We start from the raw sequence: 25181 nt of genomic DNA, 5'->3' as shown, positions 1-25181 counted from the left end.
TCGTGTATATGTTCCTAATAAGGTAAAAACTGCTGCTCTCTCTCCTCACCACAATAGCTCCCTGTCGTAACAATGAAGCGGAAATCAGTCTTACTGGGTACCAAGAAGATCCTTTACCCCGCCGCGGGCCTGCAATCAGACGTCGAGGCACTTTTGCAGAAGTTTGTGGACACAAACAGCATCAGGTTTGTTACAGAGCTTCCTATGTTGTCAAACCGCCACGAGCGGATCATTTTTGGTAACCTGCCACGGCTTGCTTACTCCGGGAATGTTGGATGGCTGTTCGGGCGGCTAATAAGATTTCCTGTCTATAGGGTGTTATAGCCTCGTGTTACGTAACACCGAAACAACCTGAACACGTCCCCTGTTCTGCTCTCTGGTGTATTAAACGGCTAAAGGTTTGGTAATACTGCATTCGCGTATCACACAAATGCGCTGTCACCACTGCACTAAAATATGTTATAATAAAGGGGTGAGGGTGATTGCATAGGCACAAATTATAACAGAAAAACCTTTTTGCCTTTTATTTCATATGGTGTTATTTTAAAGGTACGAAGAGTTCGCTCGTCTTTGGCGTGAAAGCAACTTCTCCCTCATCCACGCCGGTCGGATTGGTTTGCGTGAGAAGCGATATTTTGTGGAAGAAGCGTTCAAAACAATCATCAAGTTTATTCAATCGCCCTTCAGCCTGCAGGTAGGTCCTTTAAACGTAAGAGATGAGTTTACAAAGTTTGCAACAATTTACCACCCTCCGCAAATCCTATGCGGATAGCCGAGTCCTCCTATAGCTGTGGTTATTGCTTTTAACAGTGCTGCAAATTTTCTAAACTTAGATTTATGTTTCAATATTGCAATCGATTTTCTAAGGACACTACACGCAATCGTGCAATATGCCAATTACATTCTAAATACGAGCTTTTTATGTGATTAATATGCGGGTTTATGGGCTCTACACCTCTTCTCAGTCTCTTTAGGAACTCTTGTTTAATGGAGGGTTGGCATTGAAGTGTTACATCGATACATTTCTCGCTAATCAAGATACGTGTCCTGAGTAATTATTCGCGCAAGAGCACATCACCATTAATGTATCGATATGCGAACGTCTCAGAATGCAGGATTACCGTTTATCCTCGTAATCCTCAAATCCTTGTCGTTATCGTTATTGCTGAACATGGTATTTGCCGAAAAGCGCAGAATCTGCATCATGTCGCGTGCTGTTGGAACGGGTGGAAAGCTGGATTATACACTCCTGTTTGACTTGTGGACGCGCGCTCAAGAGCCCGCCGCAAATTGAGTTTGGCCGCTGAGTCCACTCGACTGCCCACTTCACGTCTGTTTTGCCTTGTAAATTGCGCCACGCGTGGGCCTGATTGCTTTCGACGCAAAAACCTCGCATCGGAATAGGATTTAGGACCGCACACGAGTGGCATTTCTTCCAAAAAGCTCCCGTGCATCAAACGATAAGGTTGAAGGGGCGATTTGCTTTCGCGGCAATGACCTTTGACTTCCGTTTTAACTTGAATCGCATGTCGAGTGTTTTCTCCAAATGGGAATAAGCGGTGCTTGTCACTTTTACTCCCTTACGAACAACGCATTTTATGATATTTGATTGAATTTTATTTTATGGCTAGTTTTATTTTAAATTTTGTTTACAAACACCAAACAATTGATTTTAAATCGCTTTCGGTTTGGACAATTGGCCCTGTTTGATGGAGATGGGTCCTTAAATTTTCCAAGATTTTCTCGCAACTTTTAACATAAGTGGCGATATATAAGTATAGGCTTTGCGTAACATAAACCTGTTGAATTTTGATACCATAAAATATAACTGTGTTATGAAAAAGCACTTCCGGCCTCTGGCTTTTCAAATTACAATCCACGCGAGAAATGTATTTTCTTTTCACTTCGTCACCCGAAACGTATTTCTATTTTTGCAACAGGTGCGAGTCGGGGCTCTTTACACGCTGTTCGGCATATACCACACCCAACGCACCAATCCCAAGGTCCGCGTACGGGTTCCTCTATCATGTTGGCAGGAAGTTTCCGAGATGCACGAAGAGGTAATAGCCCACAAGCACCTGGACGTGGACTACATTCTACGCAAGATGAAACACGACAGCGTTTTCGAGTTCGTCGCCTACCCTTCCAGTCTCACCCTGGGTGAGTGTGTGTTGGCTTGATATTACCTGCCGCGGTCCACTGGTTATAATCCTGCTTGGTCGTCCTGTGTGTATGGCTGACCGCAAATGCACAAAGGATGGAAGATAGCGTTTCCTGTGTGGAGCCGAGTGCACCTGTTGGCTGTTGTTTCCTATTTTAACTTGTGCTATATATTTTTATTTTCGTACCTGTCTATTTACTCAATGTGAAACATATTTACGCTTTTGCGGACCCGTTTGCGGTGATATAATACCGTAGGTTAGGGCTTACAGCAAGGACCAAGTTGTTTGTTATCTGAAACCAAAGTCGAAGACTGTGAATTTGAGTTACACAACACGGTAGGTTCGAGGAACTGACTTTGAAATTGAAAATTTGGTCACTGCCAAAACCACGCTGTTTACCACTGGGAAGCAGTATCGTGCATGCGCATTTCGCGTCAGAAATTGACATTGGCAAGAAGAAATATAAAATATCCTGACGGCGCAAGAATGCGTTACATAGGCATGAAGTTAACGCACACAAGGGCCATTGTTCCACTTCTCAATGTTACTTAGCTGAAATCCAGTCTCCGACTCGGGCGAATGCATCGTTAACGGCGAGGAACGCTTTGAAATCGTGATGCCCAAAGGTAAGTCGCTGACCAGTACTTCGTCCACCTTCAATTACCAACGGAAAATCGCCTCTCCCCGTCACGCGTGAAAGCACACGCTGGCATTTTGCTTCACGTGACGACTTGTCTGAGAAAATTGAGACGAAAACGTGTTTTTTTGTTCTTTTCGCATGTGTCCATCACTCCTGGGAGCCAAACCACTACAAAAGCCGGTAAGTGGAGGGTACAAGGCCTAAGATTTGTCACAAACTCACAGATGACATGTTTTGTCCGAGAATATTCGTTACACCATGAAGGGAAACGTGCAGAAAGTGGCGAACCTGCACCACCATTTTTTTTCGACTTTTTTTGGCCTCTTGTATCGAAATTTTTCGATGACCAAGTTTTTCAAGAGATTGAAACACAAATACTTTACTTTAAATACTGTATTAGTTTTCCAGGAGTAAAATTGGTTTCGGGCACGTTTTCATAGTGGAACGCAGGTGTGCGAGTTCCGGATGCCACTTATCGGTCTGCACACATATATTTTAGGAGACTCCATAAAAAGCGGGGTCGGTGTATATTGAGGACCGGTTCGCCAGGGTTCGGTAACGCGCAAATAAACCGATTTTAAACGAGTGTGTTTACCAACTCTGTCTTCATTCCCTCATCTCCTGTGCGTAAAACATCACTGGCGTTATGTCGGTTACCTAGGAACAGCCGGTATCAATTTGCTGACAGGGTTCCGAGTCTGTGAACATGTACTTGACTGACCTGCAGTGTGGACGTGTCTTTCAGCGTTGCGGTTGTTTTCTTAGCCGCCTTAAGGCCACAATTACCCGTAGAAACGACGCAGAAATTGCTGCCGGTGCGTCAGCGCGTTAGGTTGGGTTTGTTTGTGATTTGGTCAGTGCCTTGTTGTTGAGAAGGGCCCGGGGTCGATGGAAATATGATAGGTCGGACCATAAATTGTCAACGTCACTGCGTATTGACAAAAATCTTTGGGGTTTGGGTCACTTTAATGGTACCTTTTATCTTGCTCTTCTCGGTCGTTATCACGTATCTGTGTTTTGTATTGAACGGAGAAAAGTCGTTGCGTGCTTTGTTATGATGAGAACTGATGTTGAAATTGTTAAAAATGATGAATATGTGCGTATACCTAGTTTTCGAGGGCCTAAAAAAAAATTCAAATTGTTGGACAGACAAAATTTTGAAGTAATTTAGTAAATTCTTGTTGATCCACCTTTGAATTTGATTCTATTTGGACAGTGATTATGATTTTCCAGGTGAAATAAGTTAAAAAATATTGAAAAATGGCCGATTTTGACGTGAAAATTAATTACGCATCCATGCGTGGTAAATAATTTTGTAATTTACGATAACAGCACATGCTAGCCAAACCAACCTTACATGTAACCGTCCAATTTCCCCATATATTGTAAAAATTTCTACATTTATTTATGTTGCACGAATGTGGTGCCTTTGATTTTGTAATGACGACTTTTGTCGGTTGTTAATATTCCAAGTACGTCATACAATTGTGGAATTTCGGCTTGGCAACAAATGGCGACTTTGTGTCGTGTTACGTTCATATCGATCGATCGCAATTCTTTCTCGGATGCGGGCTGCATCACAACCCCTCACAGCCCAAATCAGGTTGGCACCAAACACCAATGTCCACTTCGGCACGCGCAAATTCGCAAAAGCGTGGTCGTTAGCAACCGCATCAAATGCCCCGTATCGCTATAACACGACCGCCGAAGATCTGATAATGAACTCTGAAATTGCCAACCCAACAGCCCGCGCGTCGCCGTCCACCGCGCATCCATCTAATGCGCTGTCCGTTTATTTGGTCAACGCCGCCTTCCGTAACCCGATGGACTTGCCTCGTCCGCCCGAAGCTAAAAATCTTATGTCGTTTTCTCGCAGCTTAGTTTGTATGGAAAAAGAGCGACAATTAATGTACGAATCGTGGAACACATCGGCGGTGTTATATGCCGAAGATACTAATGACGTAACTCCCTGGTTTTCTATTTATTGAGGCCCTTTAAATCTACGTTATTTATGGGTGACGTCAAGCGACTAAATTTCCTAAATTCCAGCGATTCAAGACACGGTTGTTTTTTCAGAAAACCGCGAACCATATGCGGAAACAAACTTTGTGGAATGCGCGAGCAATAAACACGGGTGGAATTCGGAAACCCAGCCCGTGACTAACTCTCAGTTCGCGCGTCATATACCCCAGACTCGCGGAGCGCAATTGCCGCCGAGGGCCGATCTATTAGCTTTTGGTCTGCCCCGGTTCCGAAACTTGCAAATTGTTATTATTAAACCCACAGTGCGCTGTGGACTGATCCGCCGACATCGGTCCCTTTATCCCCACTGCAAAAACGGGGGTCTTTAACATGCTTCAACAGTCACCGGTAGCCGATATCCCCGTGTCAATAACAATCATATCTAAAAAACACTTTTCCATGGTGCTGTCGATAGAGTCGTGCTGGGCTCATATACTTTAGAGGTCTTGCTCACAAGGTTCCTTGTTTGTTTGTGGTGTAACCACATTTAACGTGCAATGCTCGTTCGCTGCGCCGGCAAATTAGATACTGCTTGCGTGATCGCTTGGTGCACTTGTTTGCTATTTGTAATCCGCCCCGGAGGCAGCCCGCAAAATACAAACTTTCACCTTTTTTTCGCACAACCGCCCGAGCTATCGCGTGCGTCATCGCGAGGTGACGTCACCCCCGCCTAACCTTTCTCTTCCGAGAAGAGTTGTTAAGGAACTGTAGTTGTTTTTCAACGGGCAAACACCACAACATACAGTTTATTTACGTCCGAGTCCAAGTTCCCGCGACAATGTCTCCACTTTAGAAAATGTCTTCTAAATTCATGCGAAGCGTTTTGTTCACATGCTCGGCCGCCGCGCAAATTACGGGATGACGCGAAACGGTTTTGTGTAAGGCAAAGCTGACCCGATCCAGGTCAAGTGTATCTGTCAGTGGCCAAGCCCGTAATTTCGCCCAGTACCGCATACCTGTGCGCGGTCGCTTGGTTTGTTTGCGAGTTGCGCTGGGACCTCCAATTACTGCCTTGCGATTCGCCTTCTCTCTCTCGATGGCGAGCTCGGGGCGTTCTTTATGTATTGCGGTCCCGGGAGCCAAAGGCTGTGGTGTGCGTGGTTAACCTATCAGCACATGCCACTCCCTCAGCCCCAAGCGCCCTACCTGAAACGGACGCGCGCCTAAATAGTTCGGCCGCGTGTTATTGTTAAATATGGACCACACAATAGAAATAGCGCTGCTTGGTAAAGAGAGAAAACCGCACCTGCACGGTCGACACCAACCGTTGACTTTCAATGTGCGGTATGGAGGTGAATGGACACCTGCCTACATGTGGCGTCAGTGCGGTGAGCTTATACTGATTAGCGGGTATGCGTTGCCGTTCTTGAGGTTGTGAATTCGCTGTAGGCTTGCGCGGTCATTCTGAGTAGTAAGATGAAAAGCTGAGCGCGCCCTACCTTTGATTTCGCGTAATAACCGCCTTTACGACATTCCGGCAAGTAGCGTAAAGTGCCGGTCACTCGTCGGAATTTGTCGACAAAATCTCCTTGACAAACAAACCGCATTTCTGCGCTTAACCGCTCGCAAGCAGCTGGTCGTTATGCTACTGTGGTGCTGTGACGCAATATGGTGTTCCTCTTCATTTACTGCGGGCTTAAAAATATATACTTGTAACTGTGGTCCGCAGTGGTGCCTTCAACACAGCGAGGTGCTGGCACGCTCCATTCAACGTTTAAAAGCGCATCGCCCAACGGAGCTTTGCATTTGGGCATGAAGGCGGCTATTAAATACCGTCCGGCGCCTCGTCTCTTCTCTTGGCCTGCTCCCGCGTGCGCCCAAATGTCCACCTCGGGTCCGAAGCTGAGGAAATGCGCGTCAGAATGTTACGCTTGGCTTCGTTTGACTGTGTATTGCCGTAAGCAAACGGTTTGGCTCTTTCCTTTGCTCGGTCTGTCACGCGACCTCGGTCACTTGTAAAATATAGCGGCGATGCTTGGCGCGAATGTGTGCCAGGTTGGGAAGGCGTGGATCATGCGGATGTGAATTGGTGCCATAACGCGCTGTCTTCACCTCTGCTTCGATTGACGTTCGCTTACGTGTGTGGTATGTATTTTTTCGCTATTTCGCAACTTCTTTTTCTGCGAAATTGCTATTTATCCTCTGATTCACCGCAGTGATATTTGGCGCACAAATTACGCCAGGTCGAAAGGGTTTCAGCACCTATTGCAAGTTTGCAGTGGAAATATATGGGCTACATGCAGCACCAGGGACATGTTTTTTCCACTATTTCGTTGGAACACCTTTTTTCTGAACATTTTGATTGCTAATTCCACACTTCAAACGCGTAGATGCAAAATCGAGGACAGATCAAAATATTTTTACTGCCTTTTCGGGAATGCAAATTGTGATGCAGATAGGTATTCTCGTTGTCACCTTGTCACGCAACGGACGATTTCTAGACCAGAGTGCATCGTGTCATAAAAACAAGCTAGATGTACATGGCGCGATTGTGAATAGGGCGAGTGGGGTATGTTTAAACAATCGAACTAGACTGCGCGTTGCATCCTGGAGATCGAGGCGGTCGCTTGGCTAACCGCCATAAAATCGGATTGCGCTGTAGTAACTCGATTGTCCTACCACAATAAACATGCGCCCATCGTTTGGCCCGCATTGCCCACGCCCGATCGTTGTGTTATTACAGAGCCGTGTGTTTTCTTCTCTCTCTCTTTCCGTGCCTCACGAGCTGACCAGTGGCCGGTCAACGGCGAATCAACACTGTCCTGGCCCAAAGGAAATACTTCACTCTCCACTCCCGCTTTCTGTTCGGTGCCCAAGCCTTTACACAAGCCCCGGTACGCGCTTAAGAGGGTCCTTCGCGGTCCACTCCTGGCGCCCAGTGCTTATTCGGACGCGCGTTTGGGGCGCGGCTGGTCTTTCGAGTAGGCCATTGCTGGCATGCAGAGCAATACCCAAGTGCCTTTCCGCACATTCAAAGCGCTTGTTTGATTTGCCGACGAGATTCTGGCAGTAAATATCAGCAACTGCAGCCCGAACAATTCACGTCGTCATTGCTTCGCATTTCTCTGGTCACAGGGGAGAGGGACAATGTACATACATAATACTTGTGTGTGCTATGATATGATGGCAATTTAATGTATCGCCACTGGGGTCCACCAACGTCGGACGGTCACGTGTGCATCTCCACGCTGCGCATTTGGCCACCGTTAGATTAACAGCATGACCCCGCCGCCTTTCAACTTACGTCGGTTCTTGCGTATTGGCATCGGATGAAGCAAGATAGTGGGGTTTTAATGGATCTCCTATTTGAAGGTCAATGTGTACTTTTCGTCTCAGGAGAATCCCTCTCAAACGTGCTAGTGCATGAACTAAAATAATCGATTTAACAAACAAAGTCTTTCTTTCACAAAAATAATGTTCTTTCATACTGTTTACCTTCTATTTAATCGACTACAAATTTGCATCAAGAAAGCTTTACGAAACGGAAGGAGCAGGTGCGGGTGTGAACAATACACTGGGCCGGATCTTTTTTGCGGAGAACGTCTCGCGCCAATCGCGTGCGGCTGCATTTGATTTTTCACACTTGTTCGCCAATTGACCGGGTCTCGGCGTCACCACCTGAATGTCTAGAACCTTCCTTGTTTGTTTCGGGCCACCTTGTCTTGCACCCGGTGACAGGTTTTCAAGGCGAGCCGACGCGTCAGTCGCCGCAGTTCCAGGATGTGCAACTATTGTTTCGTTTTCCGCGGCTGAACCGCGGAGTTTTTTGCCTGGCGATTGTTGGTTGCACACGTTTGGCTTTGCGGACCCCAATTGACAACATCTTTCTACGTAGTGGATAATATATCCCACCCCGATCTGCCCCGGGACGTGGCGCGCGTGTAACTTTACGATGTGTGAGGTCTTGATTTTCTTCGAACGATATCTGCTCGGTTTTTTAAGTTCTCTGTTTGCATCCCGACTTCCTTCGCTTTTCACCCGAACGCGCAAATTGTGCATTCCGCCATGCACTATTGTCACTCATCGAAACAAAGGGTTTTGCTTCAAATGGCAGATTTGGTGAGATCCTGATTGACAGCGCTTCAATATGTTGTCATGTGGCGATATGTAGCCTGTTTCGACGTGTGCATCGGGCCGACTAAAACTAAAAATGAAACGGGATGGTCTGCGATGTTGCAAGTGGCATATTGCGGTGTTACACAAGCGCCCGTTGTTACTGGTCTTGGTCAAGCTCTAATTTCGTAACCGCGAAGCTCTCGTGACTGGAATGCAAGCTGGCCGTGCAGCGCCCGCTCTGCTTCTCTCTCTCTACTTTACGCGAGCCACACCAAGCGTAACCTTAGCATCAGCGTAAGGCAGTTGTTTAGTGCAGCGGTTTCCGCCCGAGTATTGCTAGTGACCGTTGCTGTGGCCCGGGCGCTCAATCATCAAGGGCCGACTGGCCGCGGAGTGGTTCCGCACCCCGTGCTATGAAATGCCACGGCGAGTTGTAGTTGAGGAGCCCGCGGGGCTCAACGTAAGGCATTCCTCCTGTCGGTCAGTCAGCTATCAAAGCGCGTGTATTGTGTGGCAAAACGCTCGCGTGACTCGGGCGCTGGCCGCCCGGAGGCGTACTTGCCGTTTGGCAAAGCATAAACAAGTGACCGTCAGTGCGCTCGGTCCTCTCCGGCCTTCTCCTTATCGTTTGGCCCGTAAGCAAGTTGATAGTGGAATGCCAGAGATTCTAAAACACTGCGCGGGGCGCGAATGGGTATCGGGTATACGCGCACTTGGCTATTGTGCGCTTTATCGCGGTTGAAGTTGTACTTGTGGGTTGGGAATCGGGCGTTAATTGTCTTCACTCGAAACTTAATCGCTACCTGCGACAGGACAGCGCGCGGTGCCTTGTTTATTTCATTCCTGTTTTTCTTTTCTCTCCGTCTCTTCCCTCTCGCCGTTTCAGCGATTTCGCCTTCGAGCGTTGAGAGAGAGAGAGATATGCTATAAGAGAGAAAAGGGAGACCCGGGGTTTATCACCGAGAAACGAAGCCTGCCTTTTTCTTCTATTGAGCGTGGGCGCGAGCGATGGCAGAAAACCTTATGTATAGTGCGGGCCAGGTATGCAGTGACCAGAACGTGCTCTGCGGTTTGCCAGAAGAGGCCGTGGGCCCAACCGCGCTGGTAGAGCCGAAAGCATAGGCACGGCAAGGATTTGTTTATTAGGCGCTTGCTTGCTTTTCAAGGATCGGCCACAATGGCAGTTTGTCATTTTGAATACGCGGGAAAACAGTGTAGCGTTTGAGCCTTGCATCCGTTTTGCGCCTGTCAGAAACAGTGTCACGGGCCGCGTTGATTATTACAACGCGTTAATGTTTATCGCGTAGCGTATGAACACGTTGGAGAACTCCCATGAGAGTGTGCGTATTTTAGTTTAGGACGGTTGTTATCTGTATTACGGTCAGGTCGCAAGTAAAAATACAACTTCCAAACGCTATAAATACTTGGAAGTGCGTGTATTTTTGTAAGCAGAAAAGACATGGGATCGCAAAATTATTATTGTGCGGCTGCTATTAGATGACTTTGCTTTGCCGCTCGAATAAGCGAGGTTCGCTGCTTCGTCGGTTTCCTTTGTCCAGTTGGCCACGCATGACGGAGCAAAGCCCGCACAAAAATGTACCTTTTACGGCCAAAATTGAGCGCGGCTCACCGTTTGACTAATCGCGCCTGACCCAGTATCTCTCGACGGTCGATCGAGTCGACTCATCCTAAGAGCGAGAGTCGGGTATTGTCAGAAGACAACTTTGGATATTGTGTGAATTTGCGTCACCGCGAAAGCAAAACGGTCGTCGATGAATCGCGCGTCCTGGCAAACCCGCAAAAAAGGGCGGTTGTTTCATTTTGTAGACGCCCACGACGCCGAAATTCATGAGTCAGCATTGCGAAATCATTAATATGATCTTGGCAGTGGACTTGACTCACTCCGGTTCGAGTCGAGGTGGTGAATTTCTGTTCAGGGGAATTGAAAATATAGTGGAAAGGTGTATCTCCAAGTGATAGTGTTACCACAGAAGTTGGTAAACAAGTCGGGTTTTAGGACATGCCCGGGAGTTGGAATAAAGGGAGTTTTACCGTTTCGGTCAAGTGTAACGACGAGATTGTATTTCGTCTTGTGCTTAGGAACTTGACCGCATGTCCGCATACCACCTCTAGCCAGTAGTGTTGTTTTACAGCGATTCCAGTGCGATTTCTGGTTATTGTTCTAGGAGTGCGAACTCCGATTCTGTTCAAAAAATTCGCCTCGCTGGCTATCACTTTGTCTTTTACGTCCACAGAACATTTATATAACTGCGACGACGATGATGATAGCAGTGCTGTAGACTACAATTGGCAAAACGAACCCAGCGCACTGACAGCGCTGTTGGACGAAGAGAGCCTTGGTCAATTGTCCGCAGTTCACGACAAATATCATCAGCTCAAGTGCGAGCTCAACCATCAACGTGAGACTGTGTGTTTTATGTATTGCATGGTCAAGTGTTTCTAATTAAGTGCTGGTGTAACATTTTTCTACTACTCAGCATTCGTAATTAACAACAAACGAGTGCGCGGTTTTGCCTGAAAGAGCTCGTGACAAACGTCGCGTATAATCACATGCGTGTACTTACCCCCAATTAAAATACCTCCGAAACTACGTCGTCAACAGGTTGTTTTTGCAATTGGAAAGAATTTGGTCCTTGGTCGAAAACACATCTCCGAGGTTAAGTGCGCACGTAGGCAAATCGAGCGGTTTTCGGGCTCGTTTCACCTAAACTGGGTCAAAGTATTCTTACGGGGATGCGCTCGAAAGGTTCTGCATGGCTGTCCGCGCCCACGTTGAGAACGCTCACCTTTCTCTTCTCCAGGCGTGGTGCGCTCAGGGATCAAGTTAGATAGCTTGTTTACGCGTATTGGCGACCGCACCGAGCGCACCCAAGCCGATAGAAGCCCGCTGCCTGGAGCGGTTAGAAGGCGAGCGATAAATTACCGTTGCGATCGGCGTGATGATCTTGACCCTTCTATGAGCTTACTGTTTGCGTGGCGCCTATTAAACCTGCGTCGAATGGCATCGTCTAATCATTTCTCAAGTGGAGATTTACCGCGGCCACCAGCATCAATTGCGTCTTGTCCAATGTTGCATGTGCTGCTTTATAAGCGAACTCTTTAAATTATTGCCAAGTAGATGCGCATGCATTTTAATGCAACACATGTAATTAACATTTCGAACTGGGTTGCTTCGCTCGGATGGGTTCCCTGCCTTTGTGGTTTAAAGCGAAACATCACAAAACTTGTATGGTAATTTTCCTCTTTTTCGTATTGTATACCATTACCAAATTCTCCGCGTAGTCCGTCACCCGTAACCCACCTTATTTTTCCAACGCCTAATACCGTTTATTGGCTTTCAAGGCGGCGGTGAAGCGAACACCCCGAGCAACTCGCTCGACCTCATACACAACGACGTGGTGGAGACGATAGTTCGCATAGGCCAGGAAAAGCTGACTGTCGTCACTTCGCCCATCCGTGGAAAGACCAACAAGAAACAGTAAGTCCCCAATTTCTTCGGTTATCCTTTGGGGATTGGGTTGGTTGGGTGGCACCCATGTGTAAACTGGGCATTTTCACCAGAACGCCGCGTTCCGCTTCATCGGACGATTCTGCAAGAGAACGGGCTAGCCGCATACGGGAGATTAAGGAACGGGCCTCGTCAGCGCGCGCCAATACAGATTCCAGCGCTCTGAGGTATTGTATTTATAAATATTTTTATCTCATTAACGTTTGTTTTTGGGCGATTTTGCGTTGCGTAAACAACGCAGCTGGCGAAAACCCAAAATGGCGCCGCTTACACAACGCGGAAAAAGCGTCACGCAAAAAATCGATTCGCGTACCACTGTAGGGTCTGTTAAATATCGTTCATCTTACGTAAGCGTTGAAAAACTAAAACGCCATTTTGCTCTCGCATGCGCCCTCTGCAGCGATGACGTCATGTGGTGACGATGCGCTGCCGCTAGCCGCGAACCCTTGGCCCGCGATGAAGCTCAGCGACGGTTCTCTTCCATTCAATCCTCTGCAATCGGCTTTGGCGTATAAACAAGCCACTGGCGAAACCGAAAACGGACCGGGAACCACAGATGCATTGGTAAATGCCGCTGTCTTGCGGCAGCGGTTGGAGCTCTACTGGTCACAAGTGCTTCAATGCCAGAAGGAGAAGGCACAGTCTGACCGCGAGTTGAAACGCATGTCGCCTGTGTACCAGCAAGCTGACCCTCTCACCGAAGCAAGGAACCTTATGCAACGTCTAATGGGCGAAAATACTACATCGCTCTCCAATAACACTCCCATGCCATTAGCCAGTCTTGTGGCAATGGCCAAGACGACAAACGCCACTTACCCGGCATTTTCCGGAAGATCGCCACCATCTTTTGGATTGGAGGAACTTGGAAATCTTCTTCCACCTCCTCCGTTACTTTCCACCAGCCTGGCTCCACCACCTCTGTTAACACCCGGGCTCAACGTGTCACCTTCTGCAGTCACAACCACTACTGTGCAATCCGCTACCTCAACCACACCGCTTGATCTTTCAAAAGCCACAGCCCATGACTTCCCTGTTTCCGCACAAACTGCCTCACTCTTTCCGGCGATCCCGCCGTTTGATCAAGACGTACAACCCAAGTCCGATACAAGCCAGCCTCTTGACCTCAGCACCTCAACCAAGAGGCAACACTCTGATGACCGTACCACAATACTTCCGGATAAACCAATACTCCAAAGTACACCTCAGAGAAAACAGAGCGAACCTCATTTACTCCAGAGCAGCAGCAACGGCATGTTACCCCCTATGAGCGTTGCAATGCCTGTCTATTCACAAGCGTTGGTGGCCAACCCGGCGTTGTCGGCCCTTAACGCGCAACAGCTTCTAGCGCTGGGTCCCTACTTGCAGCGAAGTGTTCCGCTTCCTTTTGCCCAAACAGTACAACCACAGCCTCCACAGTACCCAAATGCGGCCGGAATCGGACAGGAATACCTGCAGAAATGGATCCAAGCCGCTCAACAGTGTCAACAGCCCGCTGTCACGCAGCAACCCGCCGCAAAGAAGCCCCGAACGGTAAGATTAGGTTTGCATTATGATGTAACCGTAATTTGGTGGATATTTTTTGTTGAAAATGCACGCAAACCTAGTAGTTGCATTTTTTGGTTTATGTCGCATACTAATGCAAAGGTGTTTGTACCAACTAAAGCTAAAATCACTGTTTTATTTATCAGGAGGAATATCACGCCGCTGCTCAAATGCAATTCCACCGCATGAATGCCCCGACCAGGAAGGACGTCTATCTTGGTACCGGAGCCCAAACACCACATTCACTCACCCATAACGGACAGCAGAGCCGCCCAACCAATGCAACCCAAAACGGCACAGCGTCAAACAGGGCCAGCGGTAAACGTTACAAGCGCTATGCCAAGCCGCCCTATTCTTACGTGTCGCTTATCACGCTGTCCATCCTTTCGTCGCCGGAGAAGAAGCTGCGTTTGTCGCAAATATTAAAGCGTATATCGGAGATGTTTCCCTTCTTCAACGGATCTTATCAGGGTTGGCGCGACTCTGTGCGCCACAATTTGTCGCAGAACGAGTGCTTCGTCAAGGTACGTGTCCGGGCGATCTTATCGCGAAACTCTTTCCTCATTTTCAATTCCCGCTTCATTGTTTAAACATCTTAAAACTACAAAGCGTATAGTTTTGTGTAGCGTATGGGCAATGTATAATTGACTGGTCGCTTAACCCGGGGTCAAACAACAATTTTCGCCCGACCGACACCCCGCCTCTTGTATTTTCATGGTGTCAATAATTAATGTGGCGCAACTGGCCGTTTTGCAGGTGCTGAAGAATCCGTACAGGCCCACGGCGAAGGGTAATTACTGGACAGTGAATGTGACGGCGATACCGCACGAGCTCCTGCTGCGCCAGAACACGCTCGTTTCCCGCTACGCCCAGGACTCCGGCTTCCGCTATCGCAAAGATCTAACTGAGGTTTTTGACTTGGTCACTGGCAACCTTAAGGTCGGCATACCGCACTATCTGTTCAACGGTGTGGAATTGATTGACGATCCCGCAGCCATCATGGAGGCGCTGTTGCTTGAAGAGAAGAACGATGACGAAACTAGCAACGTTGTGCCCGTGAACTCCAGAGTCTATTCGCTGGAAGATATGTTTAATCAAGACGACTTTCTTGAGGAAGACATGTTGCGACAGCATCAACACCATAACAGTAGCGGTCGCTGGTCAAGCAAAGCATCTAAACGCACCAGCGCTGCGGCAAACAAGGCTTCAGCGGCCGCGGCGTCGTCCTTGCCTACACAAGTTACTCCCTCTACCACGTCCCCTGCGTCATTCCAACATTACTTCAACAACATGGAGTCGCAAAAGATGGCTCTCCAGATGATGCAAAGGCCGAGCTCCGGCAATGGTGCGATAAGCACCTCCCAGATGCGCGCTCCGCAAGATATCATTTCGAAGGCCCTGAGTGGGCAAATGCCAAACATCGGATGCTTGCCACTGCTACAAAATTACTATGCCAAGAACCAGCAATCAGAGACCTCTGCATTTCCACAGAGCAACCACACACCCAAACTGGCAGATATCAGCCCGGTGTTGGCCCAAACGTCCGCCTCGCCAGCTGCTGACCCAATCGACAACAAAATGGAGTCGTCAGGCGCCGACGAACAACTTGGCGAGGTTGGAAACTGGAACCAAAACAACGCCAAACGCAACCGCAGGAAGGGAGTGCAGCCGATGCGTCGCTATTCCTCTAACGATTCGAGCGTCAAGGCCGAGTTTTCAGCGAGTCCACACGCCACGAGCACTGTGGATAGCGGCATTGTCGGTTCCCTGTCACCTCGGTCGCCCACCCGGTCGTTCTGTTCAAGTGAACCTGGAGATATGAGCTCAGGGGCAGTAGTGCTGGGTCAAGCCTCACCCGTACGCTCTCAGTCTTCCGACGTATCTGCGGAGACCATGGCGTCATCACCGCGGGATCACGACTCTGATGAACTCATCGTGTCGCCGAGAGGCTACGCCGCTCCACATTTTCCCTTGTTCGGCGCCAGGCCGATGGAAACTGGCAAAACCATGTGAGTGGATCACTCCGAGACAAGTTTTAGCACAACTGCCCCTTTGTACGCGATCGAAGATTTTTGATCTATGCACGAGGAACGCTGCGAGCGAGATCGCAACGCGCTGTCTCAGGGACCTTCCGTGTCTCGCTTTCAGGGATTTCGTAATTGTTGCAAGCTTGCCGCAGAAAGACTGGACTAACAACCGAGCAACCTCCTACCGAACTAACTATTGCACCGCCGAAACCGCTATGTGGGTTTCCTGTTATTGTTATTATTATTGTTATTTCGCCACAATATACACACGTCGCTATCGCGCACAGCAAACGCGCCACATCTTTCCAAACGTTGTACATATGTAAGTTTCGTATACGCCCTAATAAGCGCTTCTTTGCATTAACCGAGATTATTGCATAGCTCGCTTGCTTGTTGAAGTGACAATCATCCCACATTTGTAAAAGCAACAGTTTCAGCGTCGCCAGTTACCATTTTATGGTTATTATCAGTTGCCCGCGCCGAACCTAATGATTTCCCTCACTTGGTCACGTTTGTAATGCAAGTTCAATGCGTCACACCTTGTTTCATGTACATAGCTTTGTTATTTATACACGCATTACGTCACGAAAATGGAGAAACCTTGTGTGTGGTGTGTGTTACTAACCAACCTTAACACAACTCGTATCCTCCCAGTTATAATCAGTAGTTACGTCGCTCGTTTCGCGACTGTCCTTATCAAAAAGCGCGCTTGCATTCAGGGAAATCGCATCGCTTTTACGCTAAAACCCGCTTGTTCATACCTCTTCAAACTCGAGTCATTCATTTTGTCCATCAGCTATCTTCAGTAGGCCACCTTTACCTCAGCGAAATCTCCACCGCTTGTGTCAATAGTAACACCCTCCACTCCCTCCCACGTTTCCGTTTCGAATCGTTGCAAATGCGAAGCGCCGAGAACGCCGAAGCGTTTCATCTCGAATGTAAATGTTCATGTAGCGAACTGATACCTCAAGGCCCACTCGTTGTTTCGTGATTTTTTTCTTTGAATATTTGCGCCGTGTTTTTTTACGTGTACAGTCACTATAACTGGTCAAAGAAATGCGAAAATACTCCTATTTGCCAACAAATGCTATTACACACCGATTGCAATCTCCGCGACCAAGCTAGCTTAAAGTCTACCGTTTCCCTCAAACTACCAGAGTAGCTCCTATTTAAGTACAAAAGCGATTATCCAGACGATATTGTTTTCAAAGCTTGATTTCATACACTCCAGCTTGCCCGCCCTTGTCGCTTCTGACCATTTACCTCGTGTTTCGCTCCATATTTCGTTAACTTTGATACCTCACGAGTGCGGCTTTGCGTTGTACATGTATAAGCGCACGCAGGGAAGAGAATATGATTCCGTTGCTTTTGTCGCTTGATTTTGGTTTACCTTTTCATTTTGTGGCGAAATGTTGCTTTTGATTCGCGCGAAAAGACGACAATCGGGAATTCGTTTGTTTTTGAGATAATACACTTTTCAATAACCCATCAGTCCTGAGTGTTTCAACAGCAGTTTGTTTGTTTTTTTGTTCATACAGTTAGGGAAAAGTGTATGTACACAATAATAGTTTGGGGGTCGAACAAGGTGAAATTTACAGATAAATTTGCTGAATTGTGTAAAACGGTGAATGTACATTAATGAACTACACACCGCAAAAAATAATTCGGCCGACAAAGCAGCAGAAAAATTATAAAAAAAGTTGTATAAACCACATGAAAAGCCGCAAAAAATATGCGTCACATAGTCGGCATGCATCAAAAACATCTACCAGTTTGCTCAGGCTTTGAAAATCGAACGTAAAATGGCAAGTCGCCAAACAGATTCATCCAAACAGTCTGTCGCGCGTTTTCCGGCTGCAAAAACAAAAACCAACAAACGAATAATAGTTGAAACCGAGCGCCCTATTGTTGTTGCTGTCGTGTTTTGCGCAATAGTATATACCGACCACAAATTAGCAAGAAGGCAAGAGTCACCAAATAGCTGCGAAATCCGCAATTGTTCTTGCCAGTTTTGTTTGCTAACGGTATGCGATGTGTCACAGCTGTTGTTTACGAATTGCATTGCGCAAAACCCCAAAGCCCACATGTTTCGCAGTAAATGTTTTGGCACCCGCGTCCCCCGTATTGTTCGCGTGTTCGTTCGAAAAGTTAAAAAAAAAACTTTTGAAGCCTCGCAAAGGCCACATAAAAATCTTATACCCAATAACTGCCCGCAATTAGACAGCGCCAGATGTAAGCATGATGCCGTTGCTTTATTTTCCGTGATTCTGCCGCAATATTTGTGTTACATACCCTGAATTCTCTTTTTCAAACTCATTTTAAGGTGATTGACCGACATGCAACTACTTTTTGTTCGTAACCGTTGGGTTGTTGTGCAAAAAGAATTTTCTGTAACCAATACGTCCTTACAGTAAAAAGCCAAGAAGCAGTTGATATCCTCGACCTGCCAGAAAACATTGTTGAATCCTGTATGCGCGGTCACAACGCTTCCACAAGTGGTTATTACGCCATGCCGGCTGGACAACACGAACCGCCTACGAAACGAGCGCGACGCCCGGCCGTTATTAACCCGAATAAATTACATATGGCCCTCAGCTCTTTGATGTCGCGTTTACCTCCGTGGGAATCGTAAATTGCGCGCGTCGGCGAGCACCTGAAAGTTCTGCGAGTTGTCGACCCTGCGTGACCGCACGTGACTCCTATAGACGCCCCCGTTTCAACTTGAACCATAAAACCAGCACATTTAACGGCGTGTCTCCGCTCGTGTTATTGAGACGGCTTCCGTTGAATATAATTCACTTCCAGCGGGCGGGATACATCTCGCTCCGTCTAAGCGCAGATGCGACGACTGGACTTCGCTTCGCCCGCCGGCGGCGCATGGCGTTTCGGTTTACACGCAGGCTGATGTTTCGGCCTAAAGCCGCGAGTCACCTTGTTGTGTATATTGTCCGGATGGTAACTGCGAAAAATACCCGCTTTTCTCTGTCAATTATCTCCTCCCGCCGCCGATTTAGAACGTGAACTTGGGCGCGCGCGCAGAGTCGCTGTTCTAATGCAGATTTAGAAGTTCGCGCCTCGGTTTTCTGTACAGCGCGAATAAACTGGCCGAACGTCCGTACGCCCCAGGGCTAAAAACTGTCAACGGGTTGAACTGGATGACAACACAATAGTTGGCGCGCCGCCAAGTCTCGCCCGATTTCCGATTTTGTAATGGAATTCGTGTTTTTTCCTTCTAGTCATGAAAATTTGCGAAATCTGTATTGGACGAAGTCTTCCGAAAAAAAATAATTGGGACCAGAACTTTCAAGTGTTAACAATGGAGAAAAATTTCCCAAAATACAAATATTGGTGTTTTGTGTTGTTGATTGGTGACTTTGGTCTCAAATTCATTTTTATTTTATTGTGACTTTGGAGTTACGAAACTGATATGTTACTTAAGTTTGTGTTGTTAAATCCTTAACCCAAAATACTTCCAAGAACATGTATTTAAATACAGCACTTTAAGCCGCCCATAATTGTAGGCAAAGGTTATATTTAAATTCAGCCCGCAGCGGAAAAAACGTCCGCTTTGTAAATGTTCTCAACACGGACGTATTTTTGCGAACTCAAAACACAACCGAAAATCAACATGGATGACCTCGTAAAAGTAGGTGGTCATTTTTGTTTTGATCGAAATTCACGTAGACTGACAGCTCATGTCGTCACATCTGCCGTCGTTACCGAAAATAGTCGGTGACCCCTGAATGTTCAATCTCGCTTCATTTTCTGTCGCAGGTACATCAACACCAGCCCGCCCGCGTCACAGGATTTTTCCCCTACGTCATCGCAGGCTCGCAAGCGGGCAAAGGCGACACGAAGACCGGGCGCAAATCGGAGGTTCGCACCGTCACAGTTACATTTTCTCCCAATTGTCTTCGTATTTTGAGCATGTGCTTAACGCACGTTATTTTCCGTTTAGAGATGTCCAGTCTTCTGATAGTGAGGATTCCGTTGTGGAGTTGGACGTACAGGCGATCACGCCCAAGAAACACAAACAGCCGAGCCGCAGCTCCAAGAAGGTGAAAAAACAAATCGCTCACTCCCGTTGCATTTTGCATGAGGCGTGCTTTAAAGTTTCGTGCAACATCGGCATTTAGGAGCGTTCCGTCTGCAAAAAACGACCCAATGAATAGTATTAATCCCCTACACAAAATTTGACCAAAATTTAATAAAAATTAATTGTTGAGATCTTGTTTGCTTCGCTATAAGGCCCTTAAAAAATCCCATTTAAAAATAGTTTACGTGACAAGGTGTTTTTAATTTACGAACACACCAAATAGTTTTTTATGTACCGAGACATTAACACAACTATGACTCCATCAACCTTCAAAAGCTTAATACGACGCGTGAAGGATCGATTGTCTTGCAGTCAATCCTACTGGGAGCTGCAATGTTGTTTCGTTACATAATTTTATATTCCGTGGTCATTCCGTCAATTGCCGGGAGGAATTCGCAGAAAGTATTCTGGTCCACTTAAAGCTCCACAATTATCGCTTTGATTTCAGTGTAGTTTTACTGTGGAATGTGGTCACTTTAAGGCCATTTGTCTTGCAACAAATACCGGGCCTGTGTTTTGCAGCAAGCCCAGCGAAAGTTATCCAAAAACATCGCTGAAACTTTGAGTAGCGACGAGGAAGGTTTCAGCGGGGACAGCGACGACGACTATGACGTCACACATGATTTAACTTCAAAAGTTAGGTACTAAAAAGGATTCTTATATGTTATTTTCACAGGGTTTTTTTGGTAACGATTTTCTGCTTGGAAGATTTCGCCAGGCAGTGAATCATCGGTGGTGTTTAAAACTCATTGATTTTGTGATTCGTAAATATAGTTTTCCATTCGTTCTGTTTTTCATCCATTGTTTATCATTACCACGAGCCCGCAGTAATTTGCGCTATTTTAATGCGAGGTCAAGCCGAGCGTCGATGACGAGAATACGCAGAAAATTGTCTTCGCAAAATGACAAGCTAGAGGCGAGGTAAGTTGGACGGTTGCCCAGTATCGTACTTACATGACTAATGGACTTACTGGAACCATTTAGAATTGGCTTCTCAGTTACCAACAAATTTACCATATAGAATTTCCATCGCGGCATCGTCGTCATGTTGTTTGTTGTTTTAAAATTTTATCGAATAATTTTGTTAATTGAAAGAAAGTCCAATTTTGACGTTTGGCTTGATATAATTTACCCGTGATTGGTGCAGGTTGCCACTTGGAGTTAACTTCCATTTGCATTTATCATAGTGTCGGGATCGGAGACGTCGACATGCCCGCAACAGACATTCCCGACCTCACAACGGTGAAGCAAATTCACTTTCCTATTCTTGCGTATTGTATGCATAACAGGGGCTCATTTGCGTACTGACATGTCCGTAAAATGGAATGGCGCTTTGATTAATCGTCTTTGACAAATTCTATTAAACGTTTATAGGGATCATGAGGTTTTCAGGCGTTTATAGGGATGTATCATAATTCTTCTGCAAAGCGCAGTTAATTGGCGACAAAGCAATAAAAGCCGCACTACATATTATGCCATATATATGTTATACAGGTGATTACGACACCACATATGTTCCCCCACTTTTTAACTGCATCGGGGTAATTGGTTCACTCATACAAATAAGCCCCTGAGCAATTAAACCATTTCAACTATTGGGGTGCGGCGCCCTTTTAGCGTCGACCATTGGCCGCCCGGCACAGCTAAATGATCGGAACTTCCGGCACAAGTGCCCTAATAAACTCGCTGACAATGTTACGTAATTTAGGATGCCCCATAGCTGACTCTATTAGAAATTGTGCATTTTGCAATGTACCCGGATGTCAATCGCACGCGGGAAATGAAAGAAATGTTAAAGGACATTTCCAATGAACTATCGTTTGTTTTGGCCGTTGAAGTTGGTCGTTTAGAACTCGTGGCATTTGCGTGGGAGGAGGTACATGTTTGTTTTTGCGTGGTGACTTCTAACATCGGCGATTTGTAGGTGGACGGCGGTGGCGAAGTATCCAGAAAAAGAAAGAAGAAACGTCCAGTTAAAGAGTATGCTCCTTTTTTTCTATTTCACCTTCTCATTTGAAGTTTTATTCAAAACAAAGCAACTTAGTTCATGCTTAAACATGCCATGTAGGAGAGTATGCCCATTTTCCCCTATGAATCTTGTTGACTTGAGGTATATTCGAATAGATTTTGTACGAAATTTATACATGTACGAAATAATATAGTGTTAAACCTTAGCAACAACATGCTGTATGGTTACCCATACTATGTGCATTTCTATTTATGTGTACACACTCACATGCATTTAATGATAATTTGTATTTAACCATATAAACACGCGGGAAGTTTTATGCGATGCAATAAACTTTTGTCTCATTTGTCGGGGTTTCCACTGTCGCGGCCCGTCTCGTTTTGTTCTGGAACTTCCCTCTCAGCAGCACATCGCCCCTTCATGCAGTTATTTTGGCGGAAGAAGCTCATATAACCGACTAATTGCCATGCAACGCCCGTGTATTGCGCGAATGTTGGTGACGGCCGGACGGGGGCCCTCGAACGAGGCATCGCCGTTGTTTTACCAGGAACCTAACCAACTTCAACCATTTCGACGCCGAAGATGGTGCCATGTATTCCCCTCCTGAAACTTGTCGCGTGTTCTGCGTAGTTATGCGTCAGTTCCTATTGTCGCCTTATTTCCAGAAACGTAATACATGCCAGAAAATCGCAGACAGATGACAGCGCGGTGGCGCTAGAGATCTCCTCGCCGAAAATGAGACGCAAAGAAGCGAGAAAACCAGCGAAAAATCTCAAGGTTCGTATTTTAACGCGCGGTGATCAAATTATTCTACTGCATGTTAAAAAAATTTGTCATTTAAATTCTTTCAAGTTGCAATGGCAAGAACTATCTTGTTAGGATAATTGCGTGTTGTTTTTACTTTATATCTGTTGTGTTTCAACTTGTTGCATCATTTTGTATCACACAAAGTTTATGCTGCGTCATATGGGTTTGCTTGTTTCGTATTAACAGACTCCAAAGTTATCAAAGCGTCGACAGAAGACAGACAAAAACGCGACAGGCTCGGGCGAATCGCATCAAAAGCCAAACACCGATAAGGAATCAAACTTTAAGGTGGACAACGTAACGCACAAAGAAAACTGTGTATTTCTCATAATGCCTTTCCTTAAGTTGGAGGCTGGAAGCTTCGTTGCACTCAAGCCATCGGACACGCACCATGAGCGCCCCATAGTGGCGAAGGTGGTTGAGGTGACGCCAACACACGTTGAAGTGGTTCGCCACACTGGTACATACTACGGAGCTTGGAGCCTGAAGGACCAGGGTTCTTCGCCAGAGAAGGAAACAATTCACCGCAACTACGTTATGTTGGGCGATTTTAACCTCACCCACAAGGGAATGCTGCCCATCAAAGCAGCGAAGAAGATGCGCTCTTTGTACGATGACCTTGATAAGTAACTGGAAATGGCAAAATAAATGCCTACGTTTGTTCTGGAATTTGTTCGTATACGCATTTTTGTTGAAACTACTTGGCCGAGCTGCGGCTGGTTTTCATTCATTCGTTTATTTTGTTCCACAGACACAAATTCAAACATGTAACATACAAAGAAATTGAGACAGTGAAGAGTGCCTCATTTAAAAAAGGTAGTGAAGATCTAATTTAATTTACATGAAGAGAACTCAAATAAAGGCGAAGGCAGTTGAGTAAGATGGCGAATATGAAGGAAACTCCTCGATAGGTGGAAGTTTATAACTTTTTGGAAACAGTGTATTTAGTTTATTTAACATTGTTTTGTCCTTTTTGTTGCAATCAAGCTGATGTACTAGGCATGTAGTCCAATCAAACGAATTTTTACTAAAAGTTTTGCCGCATATTAGGTTAGTAATTGGTGCGGCTTCATCATCAGTTTGTCACGCAAAACAGTTGTATTGATTTTCGTTGCTGAGTTTATTTCACCACCCAGTAATATCAACAGAGTTGTTATTTCGGTTCTTCAAATTTACCATTTTTTTCTGGACGAAATGCTGTGTAACAATGGTATATTTCTATAGCAATAATTGCATCAATAGTATACGTTTTACATTGACCAAGCCGGGATTCGAGTTTAGGTACTGCACACAAACATCATCATTTGTGCTTGCCTTTGTGGTTGAGTCGAGCTTAACTTATGCTGTCAATCCCCCGCCCTTGTATCGTCTGCACATGCGTGGTTTGGCATAGTGACGGATCCAGGAGGGGCGATTGTCTCCCCTACATATGTTGTAACACTATAAAATACAATGTTACAATTGACAAACGGATTAGCATGAGTAGTTGTAATACAACGTCTTATTTTGCGTAAAGACAATATTCGATTAATATATTTAGAATACAAATTGGCATTAACAACTTTTGTCCAAGTGGTCTATTTTACACACATGGTGCGTAATTTAGGACAGCGCCGTGTGTAAAATGGACCTCTACAAGTAAGTTAAGTCGTGTTTCTTTTAAACTCATAAGCTCCAGAATGTTTTTATTTCTATTGGCATTAAACTGAGGTAAGACGGACCCATCAGATTAAATGGTTCCTTCCAACGTATTTTATTTATTAAACATATAATGCTAGGTCTACTATATTTGTTTGGTAAATAAAATTATTTAGTATCATTGTGTGAAAGCGTATTGATCAAATCACGTTTATTTTGCGAAAAAAAACAACTATACGCGAAAAACAATATACAAGGAAATGAAATGGCATTGGCACCGGTAAAACCATAAAGGTTATCGGGTCAGGCGCCCATGTAAAGGTGATTTCCTCACGGAGAATCACCGTCTGTCGTAGGATCGCAGCCAGTCGCACTGGGAGGTGATGGGTTGCAACAAGCTGCATGTGACGAAAGGTGGCCACCCGGCCGTGCTGGCCAAAGCAAAACCCATCGAAACGCAAACACCAACTCGGTTCTCAAAACGTTTCGTATTAGTTAATCGTGTGACATGCATACAGAACAGATAAAGATACCTTAAATTGCGACTACACCCCTGCACTCGTTAAAACAAAATGTTATCACCAAGACATCACTCCTCAAAAAAGTAATGTATTAGATAATGGGTTTAATCATTAGTTAGTTGCTGAAGAACGGTGTTTTTACAGATTTTATGAATCGCCAGGAGCATCAGCG

General features: G+C 46.1%; 1 protein-coding gene across 2 annotated transcripts; it reads left to right on the top strand.

Moving 5' to 3' along the window:
• Window positions 1-57: 57 nt before the first annotated feature.
• LOC145912358 (uncharacterized) lies at window positions 58-23619 on the top strand. Of its 2 annotated transcripts, XM_082999807.1 has the most exons (15): window positions 58-185; window positions 550-694; window positions 1941-2160; window positions 11136-11300; window positions 12244-12379; window positions 12463-12576; window positions 19753-19854; window positions 19937-20036; window positions 20597-20715; window positions 20927-20995; window positions 21262-21316; window positions 21999-22054; window positions 22709-22820; window positions 23037-23138; window positions 23196-23619. In XM_082999807.1, the coding sequence occupies exons 1-15, from the start codon at window positions 73-75 to the stop codon at window positions 23478-23480; spliced, it is 1893 nt and encodes a 630-aa protein (XP_082855933.1). In that variant the 5' UTR covers window positions 58-72; the 3' UTR covers window positions 23481-23619. The 2 variants fall into 2 exon arrangements, with proteins under 2 accessions (XP_082855933.1, XP_082855932.1); XM_082999806.1 differs by lacking the exons at window positions 58-185; window positions 550-694; window positions 1941-2160; ... (8 more) ...; window positions 23037-23138; window positions 23196-23619 and adding exons at window positions 12810-13939; window positions 14098-14475; window positions 14708-17466 and having other exon boundaries at window positions 12353-12379.
• Window positions 23620-25181: the final 1562 nt, after the last annotated feature.

The sequence above is a fragment of the Ascidia mentula genome, chromosome 8 (assembly GCF_947561715.1).
Source record: "Ascidia mentula chromosome 8, kaAscMent1.1, whole genome shotgun sequence".
Classification (NCBI taxonomy): domain Eukaryota; kingdom Metazoa; phylum Chordata; class Ascidiacea; order Phlebobranchia; family Ascidiidae; genus Ascidia; species Ascidia mentula.
The sequence above is the reverse complement of the archived record's forward strand: the minus strand, read 5'-3'. Positions and strand labels throughout refer to the sequence as shown.